The sequence below is a fragment of the Narcine bancroftii genome, chromosome 11, assembly GCF_036971445.1.
Source record: "Narcine bancroftii isolate sNarBan1 chromosome 11, sNarBan1.hap1, whole genome shotgun sequence".
Taxonomy (NCBI): domain Eukaryota; kingdom Metazoa; phylum Chordata; class Chondrichthyes; order Torpediniformes; family Narcinidae; genus Narcine; species Narcine bancroftii.
In genome coordinates this window covers 78032987-78057398 of record NC_091479.1, presented here as the reverse complement: position 1 = coordinate 78057398, position 24412 = coordinate 78032987, and the positions used below count along the sequence as shown (strand labels likewise).

Genomic DNA, 24412 nt, shown 5'->3' with positions numbered 1-24412 from the left:
GCAATGCTTAATAGTGACTCTTTGGCTGCCTTACAACATACAAAATGAAATTTTGTGTAATATTACATGTTTTGTATTATTACATGACAATTTAAAAAAGGAATCTTAATTCTAAACATAGAAAGCCAAAGTAAGTCAGGTCTTAGTTTCAGATTGAAATGAAAGATCATAAATAGTCTGTGGTATGTATGTGCAGGATTTAATAAGGAAGAAAGTTCTAAACAGAAAAAGCTCAAGTACTGGACCTGCTAGGTTCAGGAAGCATGCAATAAAGTTGTATTTCAGTCGCTAATAGGGAATAAATTCCTTTTTTTTTGGTTACAAAGAGTTTAAAGAAATAAGTTATAATCTATTGTAAGTTGTTACTTTGTTCATACACATATGTTGTGTAAAATAAATTTATATTGACCTTATCTCATGAAAAGTTATTTGTTGTACTTTTTAAAAGACAGGGCAGACACATACTGGAATAAGATTACATCATCCATTTCAGATAACACTCACTGTTAAGGAATGGATATATGTTATCATATGAGTACCGGTAGTTGGCTGTGCATTAAAGATACATTTCTGAAAGGACAGATCAATAACATTAGATTGAAAGGGATATAAAAATGAGTAATATAAAATATGTTTAATTACCATACTGTGTTTTTGCATAGCGTGAATAGAAAAAAATACATCCAAATCAAAGCATCAGGTGATGCTTCAACCACCTCTCGATCAGCAATAAAAAGAATCTGCTCATGAGTCGCTTTCTAATCCAGTCTAGTCCCTTCCTGTTATAACTGTGACATCACTGATTCCCTCTACCATTTTGATTACTTCCACTTCCCTGATTCCAACAGGCTTATCTTTACCATGGATGTCCAATCTCTTTACACCTCCACCCCATCCCTCCACTTAATGGAGGCCCAACCAGTTCCCCCGTCACACTCATTCATCTGACTGTACTTGTTTCACATTGAATAACTTCTTAAATTTCACTAACTTATTTTAGATCAAATATGTAGCTACAGGCAATGCATGAATTTTTTTTGAAGGCTATGTGGAACAGTTTTTGTTTTGTCCCATCCAGGCTCCCTCCCTTAAATCTTTTTCTGGTACATTGGTACTATATGCTCGCTGCCTCTTGCACTCATGCATAACTCAATGTCTGATTACTTTTGCTGGCAATTTCAACTCATCCCTCATCTTCATATGGTTATTCCCTGACTCTGGATCTCTCTGTCTCCATCTCAGGAGATAAGCTACTAACATTCACTACAAGCCTGCTTACTCCCACAGTTACCTTGACTACTCTTGGTCCCAATTTGCTGACTGTAAGGACTCTATTCCATTGTTCCAGTTCCTCCAGCTCCTATTTGATCTTATGATGAAACTTTTTGTACAGGTGCCTCCGAATGTCTTCTCTCTTTCTAACCCATGGTTTCCCTTTAACAATTATTAACAAAGTTCTTGACTACATCTTATGTTTCAGAATGCTCTTGCTTCCACCCTACCAACCTCTGCATCCAACAGATCATTCTCTTAAATTTCCAACATATTCAAGAGATTTTCCTACCCCTAAACATTTCCTCCTCTTTCTGTATCTGCAGGGTCTTTTCCCTCATACCTTCTCATTCACTCTTCCAATCATCCCGATTTTGGTGTTTTCTCTTTCAATCACAGGTGATGCCACACGTATCCTTTCACCCCTTTGCAAAGATGCATGTATCATGCTCTCTATTGTCTACAGATCAGCATTCCACAACATCCCCTCAAAACTAATCAGCAAACTTCAAGACCTGGGCTTTTATACCCCACTGTGCAATTGGATCCTAGATTTCCTCACCTCCAGATCCCAATCAAGATGGATTGTCAAGAACATTACCTCCACAATCTCCATCAGAACCAGAGCACCATAGGGTTGTGTACTTAGACCCTTGCTCTACTTGCTTTATACACATGACTGTGTGGCTCGGAATGACATCACGATTTGCATATTTGATGACGGTACCACTGTAGCGGGTTGCATGAAAAGGGCCAATGAGTCAGAATACAAAAACTTGGCTGAATGGTGAACAAACAACAATGACCTGCTCCTGTAGAAACTTGACAGGATGGTGGCCGGTAGCCTTGCCTCCCTCAGTCTTCTCATGAAGGGCAGTCGCTGTTGAGACTTTGTGACAAGTAAGAAGATGTGTCCAGGATAGGTCACTTTTATGTGGACTCTGAGGAACGTGGTTGCTCTTTATTCTCTCCACTATTGAGTGCTAATGTGTACTGAAGGGTGATTATCCCTGGCCCTCCTGAAATCCACAATCATCTCTTTTGTCTTGTCCACATTGAGATTCAGGTTGTTATTTTCATGAGATTTTCCACTTCTTGTTATTGTTGTTGCTAATGAGGCCACCTACTATCGGGTCTTCCGTAAACGATGACTCTGTTGGAGCTAGATCTGGCATTGCACTCATGGGTCAGTAGCATGAACGAGAGTTGGATGAGCACACAGCCCAGAGTTGTGCCAGTGCTCAGCACGACAGTGCATGATGTACTGCTGCAACCTGGACAGACGGTGATCTTTCCGTTAAGAAGTCCAGAATCCAGTTACAGAGAGGGCTGTTGGAGTCCCAGCAAGAACAGCTTCTACTTTCTAAAGTGCAGACTATTTAATAATTTTTTTTCCATACTTTCAGGAAGTTATATTTGGGGCTGCTAATTTATCAAAACTAAAATAATAAGGGGTGATTGCATTCATTTTATAAGTTGGACTAAATGATTCTTTAATTCCAGAAGTACCATGAAGATCTTTCCTTCAAAAGAAATCTGATTTTTTTTTTGTTAGCCACGGTATGAATTATACCTGAGAAGGTTCCTTTTCTTTGAGTGGGAGTACCAGATCCTCAGATTCTGTGATGCATTCGAGTTGTCTATTCTTTGATACTTTCAGAAATCACTTGGCAGTAACCAATGCCTTATTGTTGAGCTTCCCTGCAAGATCAAAATCAGGCATCCGTCAAAATTTCTTTTGTATTAAAAAAATTAATTTGCCTAATTTTTGATATAAAATAAAAAATATTTCATTTACCAATAAACTGGCCAAAAATGATTTTAAATAAATTTTGATGATCTTAAATAAGATTATTTATAAATGGTCATTTAAACAGAACAGATCATCTGCAGACTTTTGTGTTTCACTTCATTTAGACAGATTAATTAAGTCTCAGAATGGCACCAACAAAAGAAGGGAAATCTGAGGGTGAAGCTTTGCCACTGCTAAAACTGTCCATGAAAATTAGACCGCTTTCCCTCTCAAAGCGGGTATTCAGAGGCTTATTGTGTGGTTTAAAAGGCACTGTGCATAACCCGTGGTGTAATTCTATTGTTATCGACGCTCTGGTAAATAAGGGAAAATTAATGATGTCTGCTACCACATACAGTACCTCACAATGGTGACTATGTGTTTTATATCATTTCCACTTGGTAGTCAGATCCATTGTGATAATTGACAACGAACACTAACAGGGTCATTTTTAGGATTAACCTTTGGCTTTTGGGTTCTTTCTCTGGGGACAGTTAAGCAGCAAGGTCATCTGATCAGTTGAATTTAAATTATTTTGTCTTCTAAATTTGCATTAGTTATGTCAAAACAGAGTACAAGTCAAGATAACCCAACAGGTTCTGTGGATGGAGTGTGATTCACAGATTGAATACAGAGACAGTAACACATCGTTAATAGCTAGTCTACATATAAAAATATTGACATATCAAGTGCAGGAATCAGCCATTCAGTCCCCTAAGCCTGTTCCTGTAGTCAATGTGTTGATTTCAAACCTGCATTTCAGTTCACCCCCAATAACCTTGTTTATCAAAAAATCTATCTACCTGTGCTTCAAGTATATTCAGATACTCTTTCTTTCCATTCTGAGGAGAGAATTCCAAAAATTGACAACCCTCTGAGAGAAATCTCACCTTACCTCTGTATTAAATGGACAAACTTATTTTTGCAACAGTGACTCCTATCTAGATTCTCTTCAAATATCCTCTCCAAATTCACCAATAAGATTTCAGCTCCATGCTTGGCTCCAGAACATACTGTTCTAGAAAGTATCCCCCAGAAACCCCTATGGACTCTTCAGTTAAGAATCCTTTCCCTATTTGAGTTTTACTGTCCAGATATAGATTAAAATTCCCTGATTATCATGATACATTTCTGACAAGCTTCCATAGCTTATTTTCTTTAATATTCCATTCTTCTATGTACAGTAATTACTGTTAGAGAGCTGGTAAACACCTTCTACAACTAATTTCTTGCTCTTACTATTTTTAACTCCCACAAATCATACATATGTTCTGGTTTCCTAAATTTAGGTTATCCCTCTCTAATGCACTAATTCCAACATTAATTATGAGAGCTACTTTTGTGACATTTCCAAGTTTGTCATGCCTTCTTCAATATTCAGGTCCAACATATATAAGGTGAAGTTGTTGTGGATCCAGTCACAGATTTGAAATAGATAACTCAAAGTTCTAGTGTGGATCAACCTTTGACAAGATACATAGAATGTAGAACAGTACAGCATAGGAACAGACCCTTTAGCCCATAGGTCTGTGCTCAACCTGATGCCCAATTTAAAATAAAAATTGGTTGCTTGCACATAATACATATCCCTCTATACACATTCACATGTCAAGAAGCGTCTTAAATGTTATTATTGAATCTGCTTCTACTGCTGCTCGTGGCAGCCTGTAACAGGCACCTACCACTGACTGTGTAAAATAACTAGCCCTGGATATCTCTTGAAACGTTTTCTCCTCATATTAAATGTGCACGAGAATGTGATACTTTTTCTCTGGGTAAAAACTTCCATCTACCTATCAATTTCTTTTTTCATTTTTTATCTTTCATCAGGTAAACCTAGAAAACCAATACACGTTTTTTCAGCCTCTCCGCATAGCTCACACTATCTCAAAAGGCAATATCCTGGTAAATCACTTCTGTACCCCTTCCAAATCCTCCACATCCTTACCATAAGGGGTGACCAGAATTGCACACAATATTGCAAGTGTAGCTGAACCAAAGTTGTCACTAGACCACAATTTTTTTTCAAAAGGTCTGCTTCCTGGAAAAAAAAAGGGATTATGATAGGTATCTTCAAGATGAACACAAAGATAATTTCACGTAGGAAGTTGGAGAAATATTAACTTTAATTGAATTTATCCTGTTTAAACACATAATGTTGCTGACACGTTGCATTAGTTCAACTGACCTAAAAATGTTTGCTTCTGATTTTTGTTTGTACTCAGCATCTGATGCCTCTCATCAGTATCCAACAATAATCAGTCAGCATTAGTTGCCCTGATACTGCTTTTCCATGGCCACAAAGTCCTAGTGAAAGCTTTCACCATGTTCATCCTTGACTAACCAAGATCAGCAGGGAAGAAGACCAAGGGCAAATGCAGAAAATGAATTTTCAATGACATGTTGCACTTTTTTTTAAAATTTAGAGATACATCACAGTTACAGGCCATTCCAGCCCATGAGCCTACACCACCCAAATACACCCAATATGATCAATTAACCCAGAGACTTTGGAGTGTGGGAGGAAACTGGAGCACCTGGAGGAATCACATGAGGTCATGAGGAGAATATACAAACTCCTTACAGGCAGCCCAAATTAATTTAGGGAAATGGATTTTTTTTTCTATTTAGTATATTTCATTTAATATGATACATTTTAATCATACTTTCCACAGTCAACAACACAGCCTAACCTATCTTTCTCATAATTATATTTTGCTGGACTGGGCATCATCCTTATAAATCCCCTCTAAACCTTCTCCAATTGCTATTTCATCTAATTTATTCAATAGGGAACAGAGCTGTAACTCTTCTTTTTAACATCACAAGGGAAGAACATGAAGAGGAGTGAGGAAGAGTGGAGTGGGGGTAATTGCACTAATTCCAATCCACTCAAGCTAATCTACTAACAAGTTCACAGAATTAGTTTCATTTCTGTGTGAGTCAAGCATTATAAGTGTCAGTACACCAATATTGTAAGAATACAATATTTAGAAATTAATGTAAAGTATATTAATCTCTACAAACTTCTTTCTCTCCCAAAGAATATCACAAAATCCAGACAACAGTGCTTTAGTAAATTTCCAAATAAAAATTTAAAAGTATTGCAATTTATTTTGTTGCACCAAATGTCACTAACTGACTCCAGCAGGACCTAACAGAACTGTGAGTGTTTAGCCCTGTAAATGGCAGTAAACATTGGTTTTCAATGGATTTCCAATGAAACCCCTGTTATCCAGAATTCAAGCAACTGGCAACCTCAAGCATCTGACAAAAAAAAGGGGAAAATAAAAATAATAAAATTGAAAGAAATATACATAAAAATTTAAGTAAAAGTTTAAAATTGTAAAAGTAAATTTTCTATGACGTTACACATCAACCTTTGGTGAAGATGACAGCAAATATTCATCCAGCAGAGTACTTCAGTTGTGCTTTGCCCAGAGCAGCTGTCGAATAAAGTATGAATAAAATCATGTTTGAATAAAATGGTGTTGCCCAGGATGAAGACCTCGTTGATGCCATTCACTGTTGGGGTGACTCTCTTAAAATATCCACTTATTCCTGCTTAACAAGAGTCTTTATCTTTATTAGTAATATTATTAAGTACGTTAGTATGGCTTTATCTGTAAACTTGAGGGGAGGAGGAGTTAATTATGATGTTATTGTTCATCTTTTGGGCAGCTCTGTGGAGGGGTAGGAACCTGCAGATCCAGTGATGGTTAAATGTTTTCGAAAAATGTGACAGAAAATAAATTAAAATGCTTTAAGGTTCATATATTCATGCAAGTGAAGTTTGTTCGGTATTGTATTTTTTTACTTTTAAAGTTTTTATTCTTAATGCAGGTGTATTAGACATTGCAAGAGTCAGTTTCAAGCAACCAGAAAACTCATTTATCCAGCATTACCAATCTCTGTAGGTGCCGGATACTAGGGTTTTTACTGTACAGAAAGTCATCTTTGCCCATTTGTTCTGCTGCAAGGCTGAACATGGACTCCAATAAGTGGAACTCTGGCTTGCTGAGATTCCTCCGTGTTACTCAGGGAATTCTTTCTTGAATCTGGGACCTCATTGCTTTCTACGGGGATAGTAAAACAATACATTAGGAGAAAATGGAAACAGTAAGTTACTGTTATTAGAAAATAATGATATGCAAGTTTAAAGTGTTTTCAGGTGTAATTATTGTTTGAAAATGTTTGAACTATTTACTTACATTTTAATTGTTTTTCAGATTACTTAAAGTGTCACATTTTTAAAAAAAAGTCACTTGCAGTATTTTAGCTGGCACAGCCAGAAGCAGGGTTTTTCAGGGATGGTTTGGAATTTGGGGCAAGGCCTCTTCACTGTGCTACTGGAAGTTTTGCCACTTGACACATTTGGCCCTCTTCATTGGGAGCAGGTAACTTTTAGCATCTCCAGGCATGGGCTGGCCAACAAGATCCAACAAATTTTGTTCAAGAAAGCAATCTACAATTCACAGTTTCCTTATTAATGATTTAATAAAATTTTCCCAGTTACTTGTCATCAAATCTACTATGCTTTGTCGAATATCAAATAGAATTATATTTTTTTACAATCAATCCCTGTTAATTTAAATCCACAATCTCCATTTGTATATTCTCTGCATTTTTACCCAGCTAAAGTGACCTCTTTGCTATTATATTTGAATTTCTTACTTTAAATAATTTGAAGTACAAGTAGACTGTATAAACCAAAGATGAAAGTTCAGATTTATTGTCAAGAGTACATACATGACATCACATACAACCCTGAAATTCCTTTTCATGCTGGCCAGGGAGAATTTCTACTTGACAATAGTGCAAAAAACTGTACTCAAGAAAAAATATGCATACAAACAAGGGAAATGGAAACAAAGAAAGAAATCTAACTAAACTGACTGTGCAATAAAGAAAATAAATATTCAACAAATAAATAGTCACGTAAGAGTCCTTAAATGAGCTTCTGATTGAGTTTGTTGTTTAGGAGTCTGATGGCAGAGAGGTAGCAACTGTTCCTGAACCTGGTGGTAAAAGTCTTGTGGTACCTATACCTCTTTCCTGATGGCAGCAGCGAGAACAGTCATGTTGTGGGTCCCTTGATGATAGCTGCTCCATGTAGGTTTTCTCGACGGTGGGGAGGATTTTGCATATGATCTACTAGGCTGTGCCTTATGTGGGGTCCTCATACCAGGCTGTGATGCAGTTGGTCAGCACAAGTTCCACTACACAACTGTAGATGTTTGCTAAGGTTTTCAATGTCATACCAAACTTCTACAAACTTACAAGGAAGTAGAGGTAATGAAGTGCTTTCTTCACAACATGGGTTGGGTCTGGGAGCGGTCCTCCAACATAGTGACTCCAAAGAATTTAAATTTGCGTACCCTCTCCAACTCTAATCCCCCAATGATCATTGGATTGTATACCTTTGGCTTTCCCTTCCTGAAGTCAACAATCAGCTCCTAGGTTTTGGTGACATTGAGTGCAAGGTGCATCATTCAGCCAAGTTTTCAATCTCCCTCCTGTATGCTGATTCATCACCCATTTTTATACCACCCACTGTTATTGTCATATCGTCATAGGTTTAAAACAAGTAGAGCAGAGGGCTAAGAATCCAGCCCTGTGGTGCTCCAGTACTGATGGAGTTTGTGGAAGTACTCACTGATGTTGTCTGGAGCTGAGAAAATCTAGGATTCAATTACACAGTGAGGCCTAGGTCTTGGAGTTTGCTGATCAACTTTGAGGGGATATTGGTGTTGAATGCTGAACAGTAGTTGATAAGGGAGCATCCTGATGTCCAGGTGTTCCAGGGCTTTGTGTAGAGGCAGTGAGATGGAATTCACCGTAGATCTGTTGCTATGATAGGCAAATTGGAACGGATTCATGTTGCCTCTCAGACAGGAGCTGATGTACTTCAACACCAGCCTTTCAAAACACTTCATCACTGTGGATGTGAGTGCCACTGGTTGGTAGTAAGTTAGGGCAGGTTACCAAACTCTTCCTGGGCACAGGTAAGATTGAGGCTTGTTTGGGGTACCACACCCTGCCAGAGTGAGATGTTAGAAAAAATATCAGAATACTAAATTAAAAATTCAGAAGTACCAGAATACTAATACACTCTTTCATGAACTTTACCTGTTTCTGCCATGGTTTCTCTCTCTTTCCCTGTTGATTATGAACTCTCACAGCTCTTCCCTCATTGATTCCATTGTTGCTGCTCTCAGCTTTCATTTGTTCAAAATTTGTTGTGTCCAAACCAGGTCTGATGAAATTACAAAGTTAGTTTGGTCTTGCAGCAATGTGTCAAATAATTTACTCCTGTCTCTGCAGACAAACCTCAACAAATGATTTGATTGTTTCTGCACAGACAATCTGTTATAAGTATAGCAGAACATTAGTTCTGAAGTTATGTGATGTTCTTATTTCCCCAATGGTTTTTTTAATGACTTCTCTAGGTAAGATAACCAATCGGTTAGAAATTGTTGATTTTTTTTTAATCTCACAAAATAAAATCAAGACTGAAATAATATTTCTAAACTTGTCTCAAGTAAAAGATGTGGATTTATTTTTCATTTGTTTTAGCTGGGTTGAAATCACATCTTAAAAATAAAACAAATAAGTTCAAACCTCCTGGGCTGCCCACTTTGTTGGAATAATGACAGGTAATCTGTATAATTATTACATTATAAAAAGCAAGTGTAGAATGTACTGTTTTAGATTTTAAAAGACAGAGGGTGGAAACCTTTTATTATAATGGTAAGAGCTTAATTTAACTGATTGGGTAATGAACAGAAGGAACAAACCTACAAAGTAACCTATGTATACAGGTATTCTAACAATGTTAATAGCCAATTTATCTTAAGGCAAAATAAACAAGAACATAAAGCATTCTCCAAAATCTTTATTATAGTTGTTTGAGGTCAGGATGCCATTTTTAAAAAAAACTTTTGCAGTGAAGTAAGAGTGTCATTTAATTGGATTTTATGTTAAATAATTTATAGCTACCAACACTGTGTTAATTAAGAAGTATAATTGCAATTTTTACTTTAGATCCAGGCAGTAACAGTGATCAGTATATGTGATTCTTGCACTGAAAAGAAATGCAGACATGTGAGATTTAAAAAATCGTAAAATAGCAATACCTAATCATTCAAATACAATGTAAACAATTAAAATGTAAAAAGACTTATTCAATCAACTTGCACAAACAGTGAACATTTTTTCATACTTTCAAACGATTTCAAAATTTTGCAGATAGTGCATAAACACAGTCATGAGGTTACTAGATATCACAAATATTCCATTCAATATATAATGAAATGAAGGGAATTAATAATGGGCACCAGAGAATTAAAAAGGTACCAGAGAAAAGGTTCAGAAATTCACAGGTTCCTCAGTTGAATTTCAAACAACTAAAAGATGAAGCCATGGAAATAATGGATTCATACATTGCAAAATGATTCTTGCATTCCTGGAGGGGTGGCATGATAAGCCCATGATCATAAAAAACGTGAAAAAAATATTGGAAAATAGAGGCTGCTTAGCCAAAGATTAGCAGAAGAAAATGCTAGAGGCTATTACATAACTATTATAAATGTTGTAATAATAAAACTCTTAGGAAACATCAGCGTGGTCCAAGGATGAGATGGGATGCTTGTTGGAGCTGGAATGCAAGTTCCAAGGTAAGAGGAACACTGATTTCCTTGGAGTTTGCGAACAAGTCTCACAAATATTCGTCTCACAATAGGTGAACAGTCAAATTCAATAAGTTAAAAATGCCCCTTATAAATAATCTAATTGTTAATGATCAAGATAAGACTGAGGAAAAAAATAATGCTGTTGTGGTAAAAACTCCCTTCACTGAGGATTTTTAATTTGGATAGTAATTTTTTCATAGGAATTTTACTCAAGTGAGAATTGAGGTCTGTCAGCTTTTAGCTGTTTGATATTCTTTTAGCTGGAGGCACTCCTAGCATTAAGAGTAATTGTGATAAGATTTTAGACATAGAGTAGCTAATCTCTGAAATAACATAAGGAAAAAAAAGTAAAGGTTTAGAAGGAATGAAGGTGTAAATAGGAAGGACCTTAGGAATAATGGCATTATTTTGGGTTCCAAAGTTTGCTGTTTGGAAAGCAAGTTTTAAAAGAATGCAATAAGTATAAAAAGGAACTGGCTTAACAATGAATGGACAGTTTAGATGAGGTAGGAACTTCCATTAATTTAAACATGTTAGAGCTTCATTTTAAATTTTGTTTTACAATTTTAAACAACAGATCAGACCCTTTATTGTTAGGGTGCATTGTTCCCTAAAAGTGGAATCTCAAGTGGATAAGGTAATGAAGGTGGCCTTTGGAATGCTGGACTTTATAAATCAGAGCATAGAGTACAAGAGTTGGCAGGTAATGGTAAAATTGTACAAGGTATTGGTGAGGCCAAATTTGGAATATTGTGTTCAGTTCTGGTCACCAAATTATAGGAAGGATGTGAACAAAGTAGAGAGAGTACAGAGAAGATTCACCAGAATGATACCTGAGTTTCAGCACCTAAGTTATAGAGAAAGGTTAAACAAGTTAGGTCTTTATTCCTTAGAGCATAGAAGACTGATGGGGGATTAGATAGAGGTCTTTAAAATTTTGAGGTGGATAGATAAAGTAGATGTAGATAGACATTTTCCATTGAGGATAGGGGAAATTCAAACAAGAGGACATGGGCTGAGAGTTAGGAAGCAAAAGTTTAGGTGCAACACAAGGGGAAGTTTCTTTATTCAGAGAGTGGTGTCTGTGTGGAATGAGCCTCTGGTGGAGGTGGTGGAAGCACGTTCAATATTATCTTTTAAGAAAAATTTGGATAGATATATGGATGTAAAAAATATGGAGGGTTATGGGGAGAATGCAGTTCAGTGGGACTAGGAGAGTAGAAGTGTTTCGGCATAGACAAAAAGGGCTGTGATGGCCTGTTTCTGTGCTGTAATTGTTCTATGGTTATATGGCAAACAACCTATGTCTATGTTATATTTTAGTACAGATAAGATGTTAAATGTCATCAGCGGCCTGCAGCCAATCCAAATGGTGTAGGCTTGGGAGATGTGTGCAAAATGTACAGCAATGTTCTAGCCAGGATATTTCCTTCTGGGTTAAATGCAAATGATATGGTCCACATTGATTTATGAATGGGAAATAGGGTTTGACAAACTTACTGGATGGGTGCAATTGATAGAAAAGATAGGATAAAAAAATTAATATGGTAATTTGGATTTTTAGAAGGCTTTAATAAATTTCTACATAAAACGTTAGTTTGCATAATCAAGGTACATGGGATGGGGTCACTGCACAAATTGAAATTTGATTGACAGACAAGAAAAGGGGAGCAGGAATAAATGATTCCTTTTCCGGGTGGCAATAGATTGCCAGTAGGGAACCACAAGCTATTCAGTATTGTGAACAGCAATGGACATCTAATAATTTGGATGAGGATATCAAATTCAACACTTCTAAATTGGCCAACAGCATTGAAGTGGATGGGCGAGTGAGAATTATGTAAAGAGACTTTTAAACAGTTTAGACAAGTTAAATGAGTTGGCAAATATGTGGCAATTTTGTATAAATATGAAGTTATTGATGTTGGTTAAAAAAAAACAGAAAGCAAAACATTGTTTAAATAGTGATAGCTTGAGAAATGTTGATGTACAAAGACCATGTTCACTGGTCACTAAAGGCAAACCTGCAGGTGAAGTAAGCAGTTAAGAAGACAAAGGTTTTGCATGCAGAAGCCAGAATGTCTTATTACTAGTGTATAGAGTCTTAGTGATTGCATAAGGAGTATATTGCTTCATTTTAGCCTCTCAACTTAAGATATATTTACTATAGAGGAAGGCTTATCATATTGAATGCTGGGATGATGAGACTGTTGTGTGTGGAGAGATTGGGTCAACTGGCCTGTATTCACTGGGGTTAGAACAAAAAGAGATTTAATTAAAATGTACAAAAAAAGATGGGGAATGATTGGCTAGATGCAGGGTGTTTACCTGGCAACAGGATGAATGGTCTCAGGATAATGGGTATGATGTTTAAGAGTGAGGTGGGGAGAAATAGCTTAATTCAAATGGAGATGAGCCTGTGTAATTGTCAACCATAGAAGGCAGTGGAGACCATGAAAGAAAAAGACAGATTTTGAAACGCAAAAAATTTTTTGGAGATAGCAAGAAAATGGTAATCGTACTGAATAGTAGAGCAGGCTCAAATGGCCAAGTGGCCCACTCCTCTTCCATATTTCTGCAAGTTTGGTACATGCAGGTTCTCATTTACACTTCTAGAATTTAGTACCCATCATGAGTTGAGGAAAATATACTGACTCATTAAATGTATTAATTCTCATTCAAAGGTAACATATAAATACATATAAAGAGATGGTTCCATTGTTTTAGGACAGCTATTGCTTGAGTTTTAGCTTTTTGAGAATATTTTTATTGAGTATATTTTTTCATTTAGTTTTATTCCCACAAATGCAATATTTGCATTCCCAATCCCCACACTTTTTAAAGTTGTGTGTTTCCACATTTAAATCTTAACTATTATTAGAGAAAATATTTTTATAACATTCTATGAAACCAAAAGATTTTTAATCTTAAAATATGTATCTTTGCATCAATCGAAGTTGTGGTATAAGTGTAATGACATGCCTGTTTTCATTCTGGCACATATTTTAAGTACAAGCATATATACACATTTGTGCAGAATGTAAGTTAAAAGTATACAAGTACCTTGCAAAGATGGATAATAAATTTTGCAAAACAGTGCAGGTTATTAGATTGCAAAATACAAAATAAACTTACAGCTATTTGAAAGAAAAATTAAGCAACTTAAAATGAATTAATGTAAACTGATACCAACATCTTACAGGATAATTTTCTGTTCTCTAAGTTCAGATGCAAGGTTTAACAGTCCCAGCTATTGTAATTTGCATATTTACAATGAATATGGTACTTAACTGAAATACCTGATGAAAATGCTGATGGGAGGAGAAAACAATAGATGGCTTTCAAAACTGCAAGATTTTGTGACCTCATCTTCAATAAATAGCCAGCAGACAAGAGTTGGTCATTAAAACTACACTCATATACATTGTATAAGTCGAGCCAGAGAGGCTAAAGGCAGAGTGCAGTAACTAGATCCAGTTTTAATTATATTTATATATATATTTATATATATATGTGTGTGTGTGTGTATATATATATTATATATATATATATTTATATATATATACACATACACACACATATATATGTTCTTTTAAAAATGATTATAAAGCTGTTCATTTTATCTGGTGATTCTGTTTCTCTTCAGAAGTTTGAGGATGTATACATTCACCATATCAGCAGTTGTGCTTGGACAAGTGGAGACTTTTTAAAAAACAGGTTTTTTTTGGAGTTATTTGCAAACAAATTGATCAACTATTTGGGTGCATTTTTTGCATTTGACATAGCAACACCAATGGAATTTACAATGGCACCTTTCGACTTGCGTGGTCTTGAACTGGTCATAACCCCGTCCACAGCACATTAGCTCACAGCCATCCATTCCCTCAGAGGTCTTGTTACAGAGGCGGCCTGATGTACCCAATGAGCCAGTGGTCTCATTCTTCACACAATAATCAGGGCTCTGGTCAAGATAAACCAGATCATCTGCAGTGGGAGGATTGAAGCGACTGTTTACCAGTTCCAGCTTCCCTTTGCGGTTGATTTTCATGGCTGCTGCACTGTCATACTTTTCTTTCAATAGATCACCCACCTTCCGGAAATCAGCTAATTGAAGCCAACATGTCTTCAGGCTGCAGGAGCCTGAAACGCCATGGCACTTGCATGCCACATCTGCCAGATTATACACAGCCTGGAATTAAAGGACAAAACCACCTTTAAAAATTAGGTTTCATTAAACAACTCAGAAATGTTTTTGTCTATTTATGAATAATGTTTAATGGTTCCATTAATTCCAGTTGCAATATTAGTAAACCTCTATTTCTTTGAAAAAGAGAGAGCCTGAGAATCAGGATTCATGCTCCTGGTTCGAAAGAGTGAATGAAATTAAAATATAGTTGCGTGAATGGTGAGATACACAGTGAGATCCTCAATCATGACCTACCATAAGTGAACAAATTAAGTGACAAGAAAAAACTGTAGAAAGCAGCAAACCTTAAGTAATTAAGTACATTAAATAAAAATAACATGCATTTTATTCAAAAGATTATATTTAAGACTTTTTTAATAGAAAGCAGAACATAGTTTAAATAGTGACAGATTGAGGTATGTTGATGTACTGAAGACAATCCTGCAGGTGAAATAAGCAGTTAAGAAGACAAATGTTTTGCATGCAGAAGCAAGAATATCTTTTCACAATTATATAAGGCCTAAATGAGCATACCTGAGTATGCTGTTTTGGTCTTCCAAATAAAGAACATATATTTACTCATAGAAAGAGACTCATCAGACCAGCAACTTAAGAGATTTGAGCCCTGATTGCACCAGAACAAAATGTGAAGGTCAATTTAATAGATCGGAAAGGCAGTCACTAGAATATAAATATAAACATTTTTGTAAAAGTCAATCATGTTCTTCAAGAAAAGGAACTGTCCATTTGTAACAAATTTGACTCCATAGATCATGGTTTGCATTTAGGGTCCCATCAGATGACCAGGACTGAGATTAAAAATATACAGATTTCCCTGTGATCTCCACAAGCCAAGAATGAATAATACTGTACTGAGGTAGGTTTATTAGCCAGCACTGTGATGGTGGGCTGGCAGAACACCTTAAATAGAATAAAATTGATCATAGAGCAGAAATACATTCTTAAAATGAACAGCCATGGATAAATAAGAATGGCCTACAAACACATTAAAGGTAAAAGTAGAAAGGAAAATAGACCCACCAAATCTTTGCAGGAAAAAAGGGGAGAAGTACCCTCAGATAAATAGAATGATCAGAAAGGAAAAGAACTTAGAAAATACTGTGAAAGCAAAGACAACAGGAAAATTAATTTTAGTACAAATAAACGTCCATTAGACAAGATGTTAAGATTCTAAGTAAATGTAAATGAATCATATGAACATTTTTGGGGTGATTATTTCTGCTCCAGAGATAACCCAAATGAATTCCATGTGTTTAATAGAATAGAAGTCAGTGGGATCCATGAGTCAATTGAATAAATCTTCAGTGCTTGTTTTGGATGCTGAACACACAAAGATGACAGAAAAGGACTACAAGATTGATACTAACTGTCTGAAGTTCTGAAGGAAGATAAAATAAATGTAGACTTGCTGGCTTGAGAAAGATGTTTCTGATAGAGAATCTACTGCAGATACAACAAGGTGTGGCAATGGGATGTCTTTAAATTTATTTCAAGTTGAATATTGGGAAAACATGGGTTAATCCAATAACATTTAAATCTGGGGGAACTAACACAATTTAGTGTATGGAATACACTTCAAAGGACAAGGATTAAGAGAGAACCCTGGGATTCTTGAAACACATCCAAGATATTCTTGGTTGGAGGAATTAAGATTAATTAAAAGGAGTACATAATCTATTTTTGATTTTCAATATGCATAGTACATTCAATGGAATACCTGCCATACCTGCTCTAAGTATTGGTCTAGTGGGCTACTCCAATGTAATGATTTAATGACAGTTACTATTGCTGTAAATAATGTGTTCTTTCTGTATGATGAAAGCAGGAGCCCCAATGTGTACACAGTGTTAAATTCTGTGAAGACATTTCATTTGCACTTTATGTTTGCTTTGATATTATTTCAGAAAATTAATATTTTATATTTTGTAATTGCATCTATTTTGACATTAAATTGTGCATTTTGATTTTAGATGCCTGTTATACCTTCCAAGCACATTTTTTTTAATTTTTGAGCTCCACTGGTTATTTGTTTATTCTTAATGAACAATATTGGGTGAAATCAACCTCTGGTGTATTGTAGAGCAAATCCTCTGCAAGATTTCTAAGGTATTCTTCTAATAGTTAACAAATAGATGCCCCAATTTGTGTAAAGATAGATGTAATCCCAGAATATAATCCATGGATGAAGTTTTGGGCATAATTCTAAACAGATCCAAATATCAAGTAAAAATTAACCTTTCCAGGCACCATCAATAATAACCCCAGATAAACAATAAATACTCTTCCCAAGTTCATTGCTTTTTTCTCGTTCTACAACAAAACAATGATATGCATGCCATTCCTCAGATGATGGTACAGGAAAATAATGTATTGCTGTCTCTGTTCCTAGGCTCAGAGTGAAGCCAACTTCACATTATTTGTTGCCCTCCATAAACTGAAAAGAGCAGAGAGATTTTTGAGACTGACTGGCTCATCCAGAGTAGGAACTTAAACAAAAAAACCCACTTCACAGGATGGCATAAAATTAGCATTTGTATTTTTGGTGAATCTGCTCGATTTGTGCATAACTATGCACGTCATCTAAGTATTATAAAATAGGATTCTTTATCTTTTTTTTAATCCTCACTCCAAGATGGGTAGTTTTATCTTCTGATCATTTGATATTTCATGAAACAGAAAAGAATAGTTAATTGTGCATTTTTCACAACATGATTCATGCATCAAATAGATTTGTATTATGTTACATTAGTACAAAACTATTAAAAGATAAAGATAGATCTATAATAATGGGCAGGATTGTGGATTGGATTCATCCATTCTTCTCATTGAAATCAACAGTAAGCCTTACCCAGCGCTGCTACCTTTACATTTTGCTGCCTCACAGGCCTATTGTTCTGGACACCTCACCATTGTAGCCATTCAGAAAAGTGGCATGATGCACAAGTGGTGGCACATGCTGAGATCCCAAACATATCTTAAATTTAAAAATAGACATACAGCACAGAAAAAGGTCCTTCCAGCCCACGAGCCCACGTTCCCCAAATACATCAATTAACCTACAATTCCCATATATTTCTGAAGGTGGGAAGAAACCAGAGCACCTGGAGGAAAGCCAGGCAGACACAAGGAGAATGAACAAACTCCTTACAGACAGTGTGAGATTCAAAGCCAGGTCGCTGGTGCTGTAATAGAGTTGCGCTAACCGATACTTTAACTGTGCTCCCCAAATCATTGCTTAAAATCATTTTTTTTACTCTGGCCAATCTTGAACTCTTTATTACGTGAGAGGAATCAGAAGTTAACAATAAGAATATGATTATTACCAAAGTTGATCAATTACTTTGAAAGAATAAAAGCCTGTCAAAAGGAAAGGTTCCATTTCACACAATGCGATTTGATTGAGTGAACCCAAATCAAATGCTTCCTTTAGAACCAAATGACATACATTTCCCCTCCATATCTCTTACCCATGTGCACCTCTGCCATTCCTTTCAAATTCAATTAAGTATACTCCACAGAAATCCAACAATGAGCTTTCCAATGAGACAAGATAAAAAGGGAAGTATGGGCACACTGACCAAACTATTTTGGGAGAACACAGAAAAAATTGAGCAGCAAGAGCTCCTTGTTTTCACAACTGATGCTTAACTGGGGTGCTAACCTGGCAAATTGCCCGGTTAACCACATTTTACATGGCAGTTTGAAATGTAGGCATTTCAGGTCAAAGATTCTTATCTCTCCAGGACAATTAGCCTTCGGAGGTGCAATAGTTGACTCAGTGGATGGAGCTAGGTATTGAGAGAATATAGTAAACTGGATTAAGCATAATTCACCCCATTATTATGGACTTACTTTAGCCTTTACTTTTATAATTTTATATTATTTTAACAAGTCTAGTGGCATGGTGTCAAAATAATGATCTCTCTCCCATCACCAGTAGGATGAAGAAGATGATAACTGATTTCAGGAGAGGGGTCAGAGATCACACTCCTGTCCACATCGCTGACACTGAAGTAGAAAGAGTAGCTAGCTTTAAGTTCTTCGGAAAAAACATCTTCAGTGACCTGATCTGGGATCTGCACTTTCTTGACCAACATTAACATGTTGATCAAGAAAGCGCATTGACACCTATGCTTTTTTCAAAGGTTAAAGAAGTTTGGAATGATGCCTTGTCTCTCAACGACTTCTATGGGTGGACCAACGAAAGCATGCTTGCTGGATGCATTATGGCATGGTACGGGAACTGCTCTGCTCAAGATCAGAAGAAACTACAAAGATGGTGAATATAGCTTAGATCATTTCACAAACTTCCCTCACCTCCATCTCCCACTGCCTCATAAAGACAGCCAACATACTGAAGGGTCAACCACACCCCGACTCATTCTCTTCTCCCTCCTCCTATTGGGGAGAAGGTTCAAAAGTGTGAAAGCATGCACCAACAGGTTTTAAGCTAGTTTCTTCCTCACAGCTATCAGGCTTCTGAATGAGGTCCACAACACGTTCCCTTTGCTTGGTACTAATTGATTTTTGTTTTACACTGTAACACCACATTCTGTAAATTGTGTCCTTCTTTATATGGCTGTGAATGTTAGAAATAACTGCGAGACTTCTTTCAGAATAATCCTTCACACTATAGTAGATACCATGTAATTTAACTTTTAAAAAGTCTTTTAGATTGTTTTGACCAAGGATTTTTGACTGGAAATGGTAACTCATGTTTTACCCACAAATGTGGCCTGATTTGATGATTATTTACTGCATTTTCTGTTTTGATTTGAGATTTCCAGCATCTGCTGTGTTTTTGATTTTCTTTTAGCATTCAGTCCTCTTCAATGCAGAGCAAGTGTTAAGTAGAGCCAAAGAGAGCCCACAGAAGTCAAAAGGGGAACAGGTTGATTTCAGCAGGAAACTGCAAGCACTCTGTCATCCGCTCCAGCAGTCACGCTAATAGAACACTTCTCCATTCACTCCTGTCCAAATGTTCTTTATTATTACCTCATAAATAGCTCAAACTACATTAGGAAACTTAAGATTTTTCAGATCTTTGTAATGAGTCTCAATGCACAAATTGCAAATCTAATCATATTTTCTATCCATTTACTTTCAGATAGATTGAACACCAACGATATAAGAGGCGGCACATACTACAGCATCAAAGTTTACTTCAGGGAGAATAGATATAATGAGGTTGACAAAAATATACCAAACATAGATATTGCCCATTGGAAGGTTCACATTAAGGTGAAATTTTCATCTGAATAAAATATTTCTGAACATATAATATTATAGAAAAATGTTATATGGATAATATGCATCTTTAGATGAATAAATAAAAAGGCACTGTATGAAAATGAAAATATTGTTTTTTTAAACTTTCAATCCAAAAGTACTACAGTTAGGTGTCTAACCTTTTATCTGCAATTGTCGGGACCAGAAACTTGCCGTTGTTCAGAACCTTCTGGATTTCTGAAATCATTTTGATTTTGGTCCCTTTAAGTAAATGCCTCGCACCTAGTCACTATCATCCATCAGCCCCAGCCTTCTGTCACCTGCCCCTCTGGCTGTCTGTCAGTCCCCCTAGCTGGGGGCCAGTCCCTTGGCCCTTCCCACTAACCCCCCCCCCCCACCCCAGGGCCAATGCCAGACTATTTTGTGCCTTTGGCCTTTGGCCAGGCTGAGCATGGGGTTTGATGTGTGCTGCACAGGAGGCTCTATACCAGGATGTTGGTCAGGTGGAGGTCAGAGGTGACGGGTGGCCCAGGAGCTTGGCCGAAAAGTGGCCAGCGTCAGCGGCTCAGAGGCAGTGGCCAAGCGGGACAGAAGGCCGTACACAAGGTGCAGAGCTGCAGGAGAAGCAGGCCATCGGGACGGTGGTGCCGAGCGCCGACGGCTTCCAGGCGCTCCACCAGCTCATCAGGCAAGCCCTCAGGCACACCACGGTAATGCAGCATCATCCATTGCCTGCTCTCATCTAACTCCTGATGTGGCAACAGGGGTGAGGTGCTGCCGAGCCCAGAGTTTAAGGAGCACCACATCGGATTACAACGACAGCTCAATGCAGGAGCAAAGCTGTCTTCGTTACCCATAATCCCCCATGCAGTTGGAACCTTCTGCCAGTGCCAGAGTGGTTCCAATTGTGTGGGGGATTATGGGAAAGGAAGATGCCATTGCTCCAGGATTGAGCCAGCCACTGCCTGCTTCTCTCCCACTGGGTGCTTGGAGCTGAGAGTTACCTTTCCACCGAAGGTAAGAGAGGGCACCCCTGGGGGCAGGGACAGGGACAATGGGGACTGGGAGGGCCTCCCTCTGAAAACTGAGAATTTATTATGGGAAATTAACATTACTTATGTGTAATATCTACCGAAAAAAGTGCCAGTATTTGGAGGTTACCGGTTTTTGGAATTCCAGATAAAAGGTTAGGCTCCTGTATCAAAAATTTAAATAATGTAAATAGTTTGGTGCTCAGAAGATAGGTAGGCCAACAAATAGATATTTGAAGATATATAAAGAGGTGAATAAATAGTGGTTGATTAGAAATGAGGCAAAACAATTGATAAGACAACACTAAAATTGACAGATAGAGAATTGGACAGATGGAAAGAAAGTGATAAACATTTTGGGAAAATACAGGAGGTGGAACCATATTCATGTCCAAAAATTCTAATTCTGGGTAAATGTAAAGCATCTCTATCCATTTCTTACCCTCCTGCCAGCTTCATTGTTCTGCAGGTTCATTAATGTCCTGGCATGGTCTTCTGAGCCTTTAGGGTAATTTTTCTCCCTCTCCCTGGCATCCACAAATTCTTTGGCAAACCTGTAGCCATATTCGGCATTGTCCCCACAGCCTCCCCACAGCCAATCTCGGGGAAGATCTTTGGGTCTGGCAGCGCGACTGCAGCCACAGGTCGAAAGCTCCCCTTCACGGCATGCACGACTTATTGCATTCACAACTCCCGCTGCTGATATAGAATAAGTGAAAGCTGTCTCGCGGCTCCCTGAAAAAAGACAAAGTATGGTTTATGTAAAAAGACTGCTATTTATTTTGTGATGTTTATGACTTGAAGTTTGCCATTGTGCTCCACAGCCAATGAAGTTATAGCAATAAGGAGACATAAGATTAGCCCAGCCTGTATTGTCAGAAAAATTACGGCACAGAAAGAAGTTTTTTGGCTCATTCAATCTACATCAGCTTAAAGTGTAAGAATTCCATTAATCCCATTCCCTTACTCTTTCCCCATATCCGTGTAAATTTCTACTTGAATCTCCAATTGGCCCTTACAGGTGTGCTCCAGATCATAACTATTTCCAACATAATGATTTATTTCTTGTATCTCTTGCCTAAAACGTGTATTTTTGGAGGGGAAAAATATATAATTTGACAATTTCTTAATTTCATCTATCAATTATCTTTCCACACTCCCATTCTATCTACAATGTCTGCTAGTCTATTCATCTCCTCCTTATTGTCTACCACTCTATCTTCAATTTGGATCACTGCAAATTGTATTATTTTATTCTGTACCCTCCCCAACATTTTGAACCTAAAGAGAAAAATAAAGCTACAATCCCAAGACTGTTCTCTACCACCATCCATCTGAAAAATCACCATTTTTCACTGCTCTCTGCTTTCTGTCTTTATGTTATTTGCCTAAACGTGCTGGGCTTTCAATCTCCCTAACAGACTGTCATCAAATATATTTTAAGTAAAGACCATCGACTGCATTCCCTTCTTCAACCATCTCTGTTTACTCATGAAAAAAATTAATCATTAGTCAATAAATATATTTGAATAAATGTGCTAGCTTTACTTTATTATCTTAAAACTTTTTCAGAAGTATATTATTTCTTTATTTGTAAAGCTGCAAATTATCGAAAATTGCTATCGTAGAAGGGCTCCTTAACCTAATTCCAGTACTTGTGATGCAGCTCTTCAAGTATTTATCCAAGTATATTTTCAATTTGAAGATTTCTGCCTCAACTACACTTTAGCAATGAGTTTCTGGCCCCTACCATCCTCCAAATGAAAGACTTTTTTTCCTTATCTCCTTATAATTCCCTACCAATCATGTTATATCTATGCACTCCTCTCACCCACCAAGGATTTTGATGTCTTTGCTAAGGGAAGTAAGTTTTTCTCATTTATCTTCTCTCAGACCCTCATACATTTTATACAATTCTATTGTCTTCCAAATTTTACATACCTGTGAAGCAAGAATTTCTTTATATCTATACATTGTACTTATGCGTACAAATAAATTTTCATCATCGTCAACTTCCAGGATCTTTGCACATGCACTCCACAGTCCATTTACTCTGCGCATGACTAAATATCTTTTCATTCATGTGAATCTCTTGCCCTTTTGCACGTCTTTAAATACATTACTTTACATTTCTCTGGATTACATTAGATCTAACCACTCTGGTCAAAAGATTTTAGGAGGATGTTTCAAGCAGTTTTAACACTGTCAGTTACATGCTCAATTTTTTTTTACCATCAATGAACTTCCATGTCATACAGTCTAGATTTAAACCTAAATCATTTATTTATATTAAAGAATCTATAGAACTGAGCCCCATGGACATCCACTGGTCACAGATTTTCAGTTACAGCTATTAGCTTTGCTTCCTGGCTCTATGTCAGATTCAGATTTAACCTACATCATCCTTTAATTCCATGGCTTTTAGTTTTTTTTAAAAAAATAGTCCGTAGATGACATCAAATGCTCAACTCTCACATCCTTCCTTCTCATCATAAAAAAAATAGTAAATAGACTGACAGCATCTTCACTTAACAAATCTATTCTATTTACCCCTGATAAATCCACCTTTCTACATCATTTATACAGTCCCTTAGAATTAATTCCTACCCTTGTTTCACCACAAAAGTCAAATCTGTAATTACTCAATTTATCCCTTTCTCCTGTTTTCAAAAATGATACAAGATTAGCTGCCCTCCAAATCTCCAGCATCATTCCTCTGTTCAGGGAGGATTAGATCACTGTAGTCAGAATTCCTCCTGCATTTACTTTAACAGTTTCCCCATAATTCAGGTTAAATTGTCCATGTCTTTACACCCCTTTTTAAACAAGTCCCATTTGCCATTTTTCAGCATTTTGGCACTTTTCCTGGATCTAGGAAGTACTGGAAGATTATTGCCAACCTTCTGAAATCTTCACCCCCAGCAACTTGAAATGTATTCCATCTGGACCAACAGGCTTATTTCCTTGAAGCATAGCCAGAGTTTTCAGCACTTCCCAGTTTACAATTTTAACCCCATCCATTATTTCCACTCTCCTCCCTCTCTTGGGTTTGGCAGTATCTCTTCCTTGATTAAGTTAAACACAAAATATGTATTTAATCATCCTAATGATTCTTCTTTTACGTTACTTGTAATTTTCACCTCAGTCCTTCTTATTTTGCTTCTCACCACACACCACATCAGCTTCTTAC

The 24412-nt window shown here is 36.9% G+C and overlaps 1 protein-coding gene across 3 annotated transcripts in view; it reads right to left on the bottom strand.

Moving 5' to 3' along the window:
* Positions 1-2666: 2666 nt before the first annotated feature.
* The window catches only part of LOC138745955 (protein Wnt-5b-like), a 110765-nt gene continuing 89019 nt past the window's right edge, over positions 2667-24412 (bottom strand). For 2 of the 3 annotated variants that reach the window (XR_011346617.1, XR_011346618.1), the window contains exons 4-6: positions 21665-21957; positions 9194-14944; positions 7770-9101 (exon numbers count right to left, since the gene is read on the bottom strand). Coding sequence is in view for 1 of the 3 variants with exons in the window: in XM_069903565.1 (XP_069759666.1) it covers positions 2958-2973; positions 14568-14944; positions 21665-21957 (686 nt within the window). In the remaining 2 variants the exon portion in view is untranslated. Of the gene's footprint in view, positions 2974-7769; positions 9102-9193; positions 14945-21664; positions 21958-24412 lie in introns of those variants that run through there. The other variant, XM_069903565.1, reaches the window with a different exon arrangement.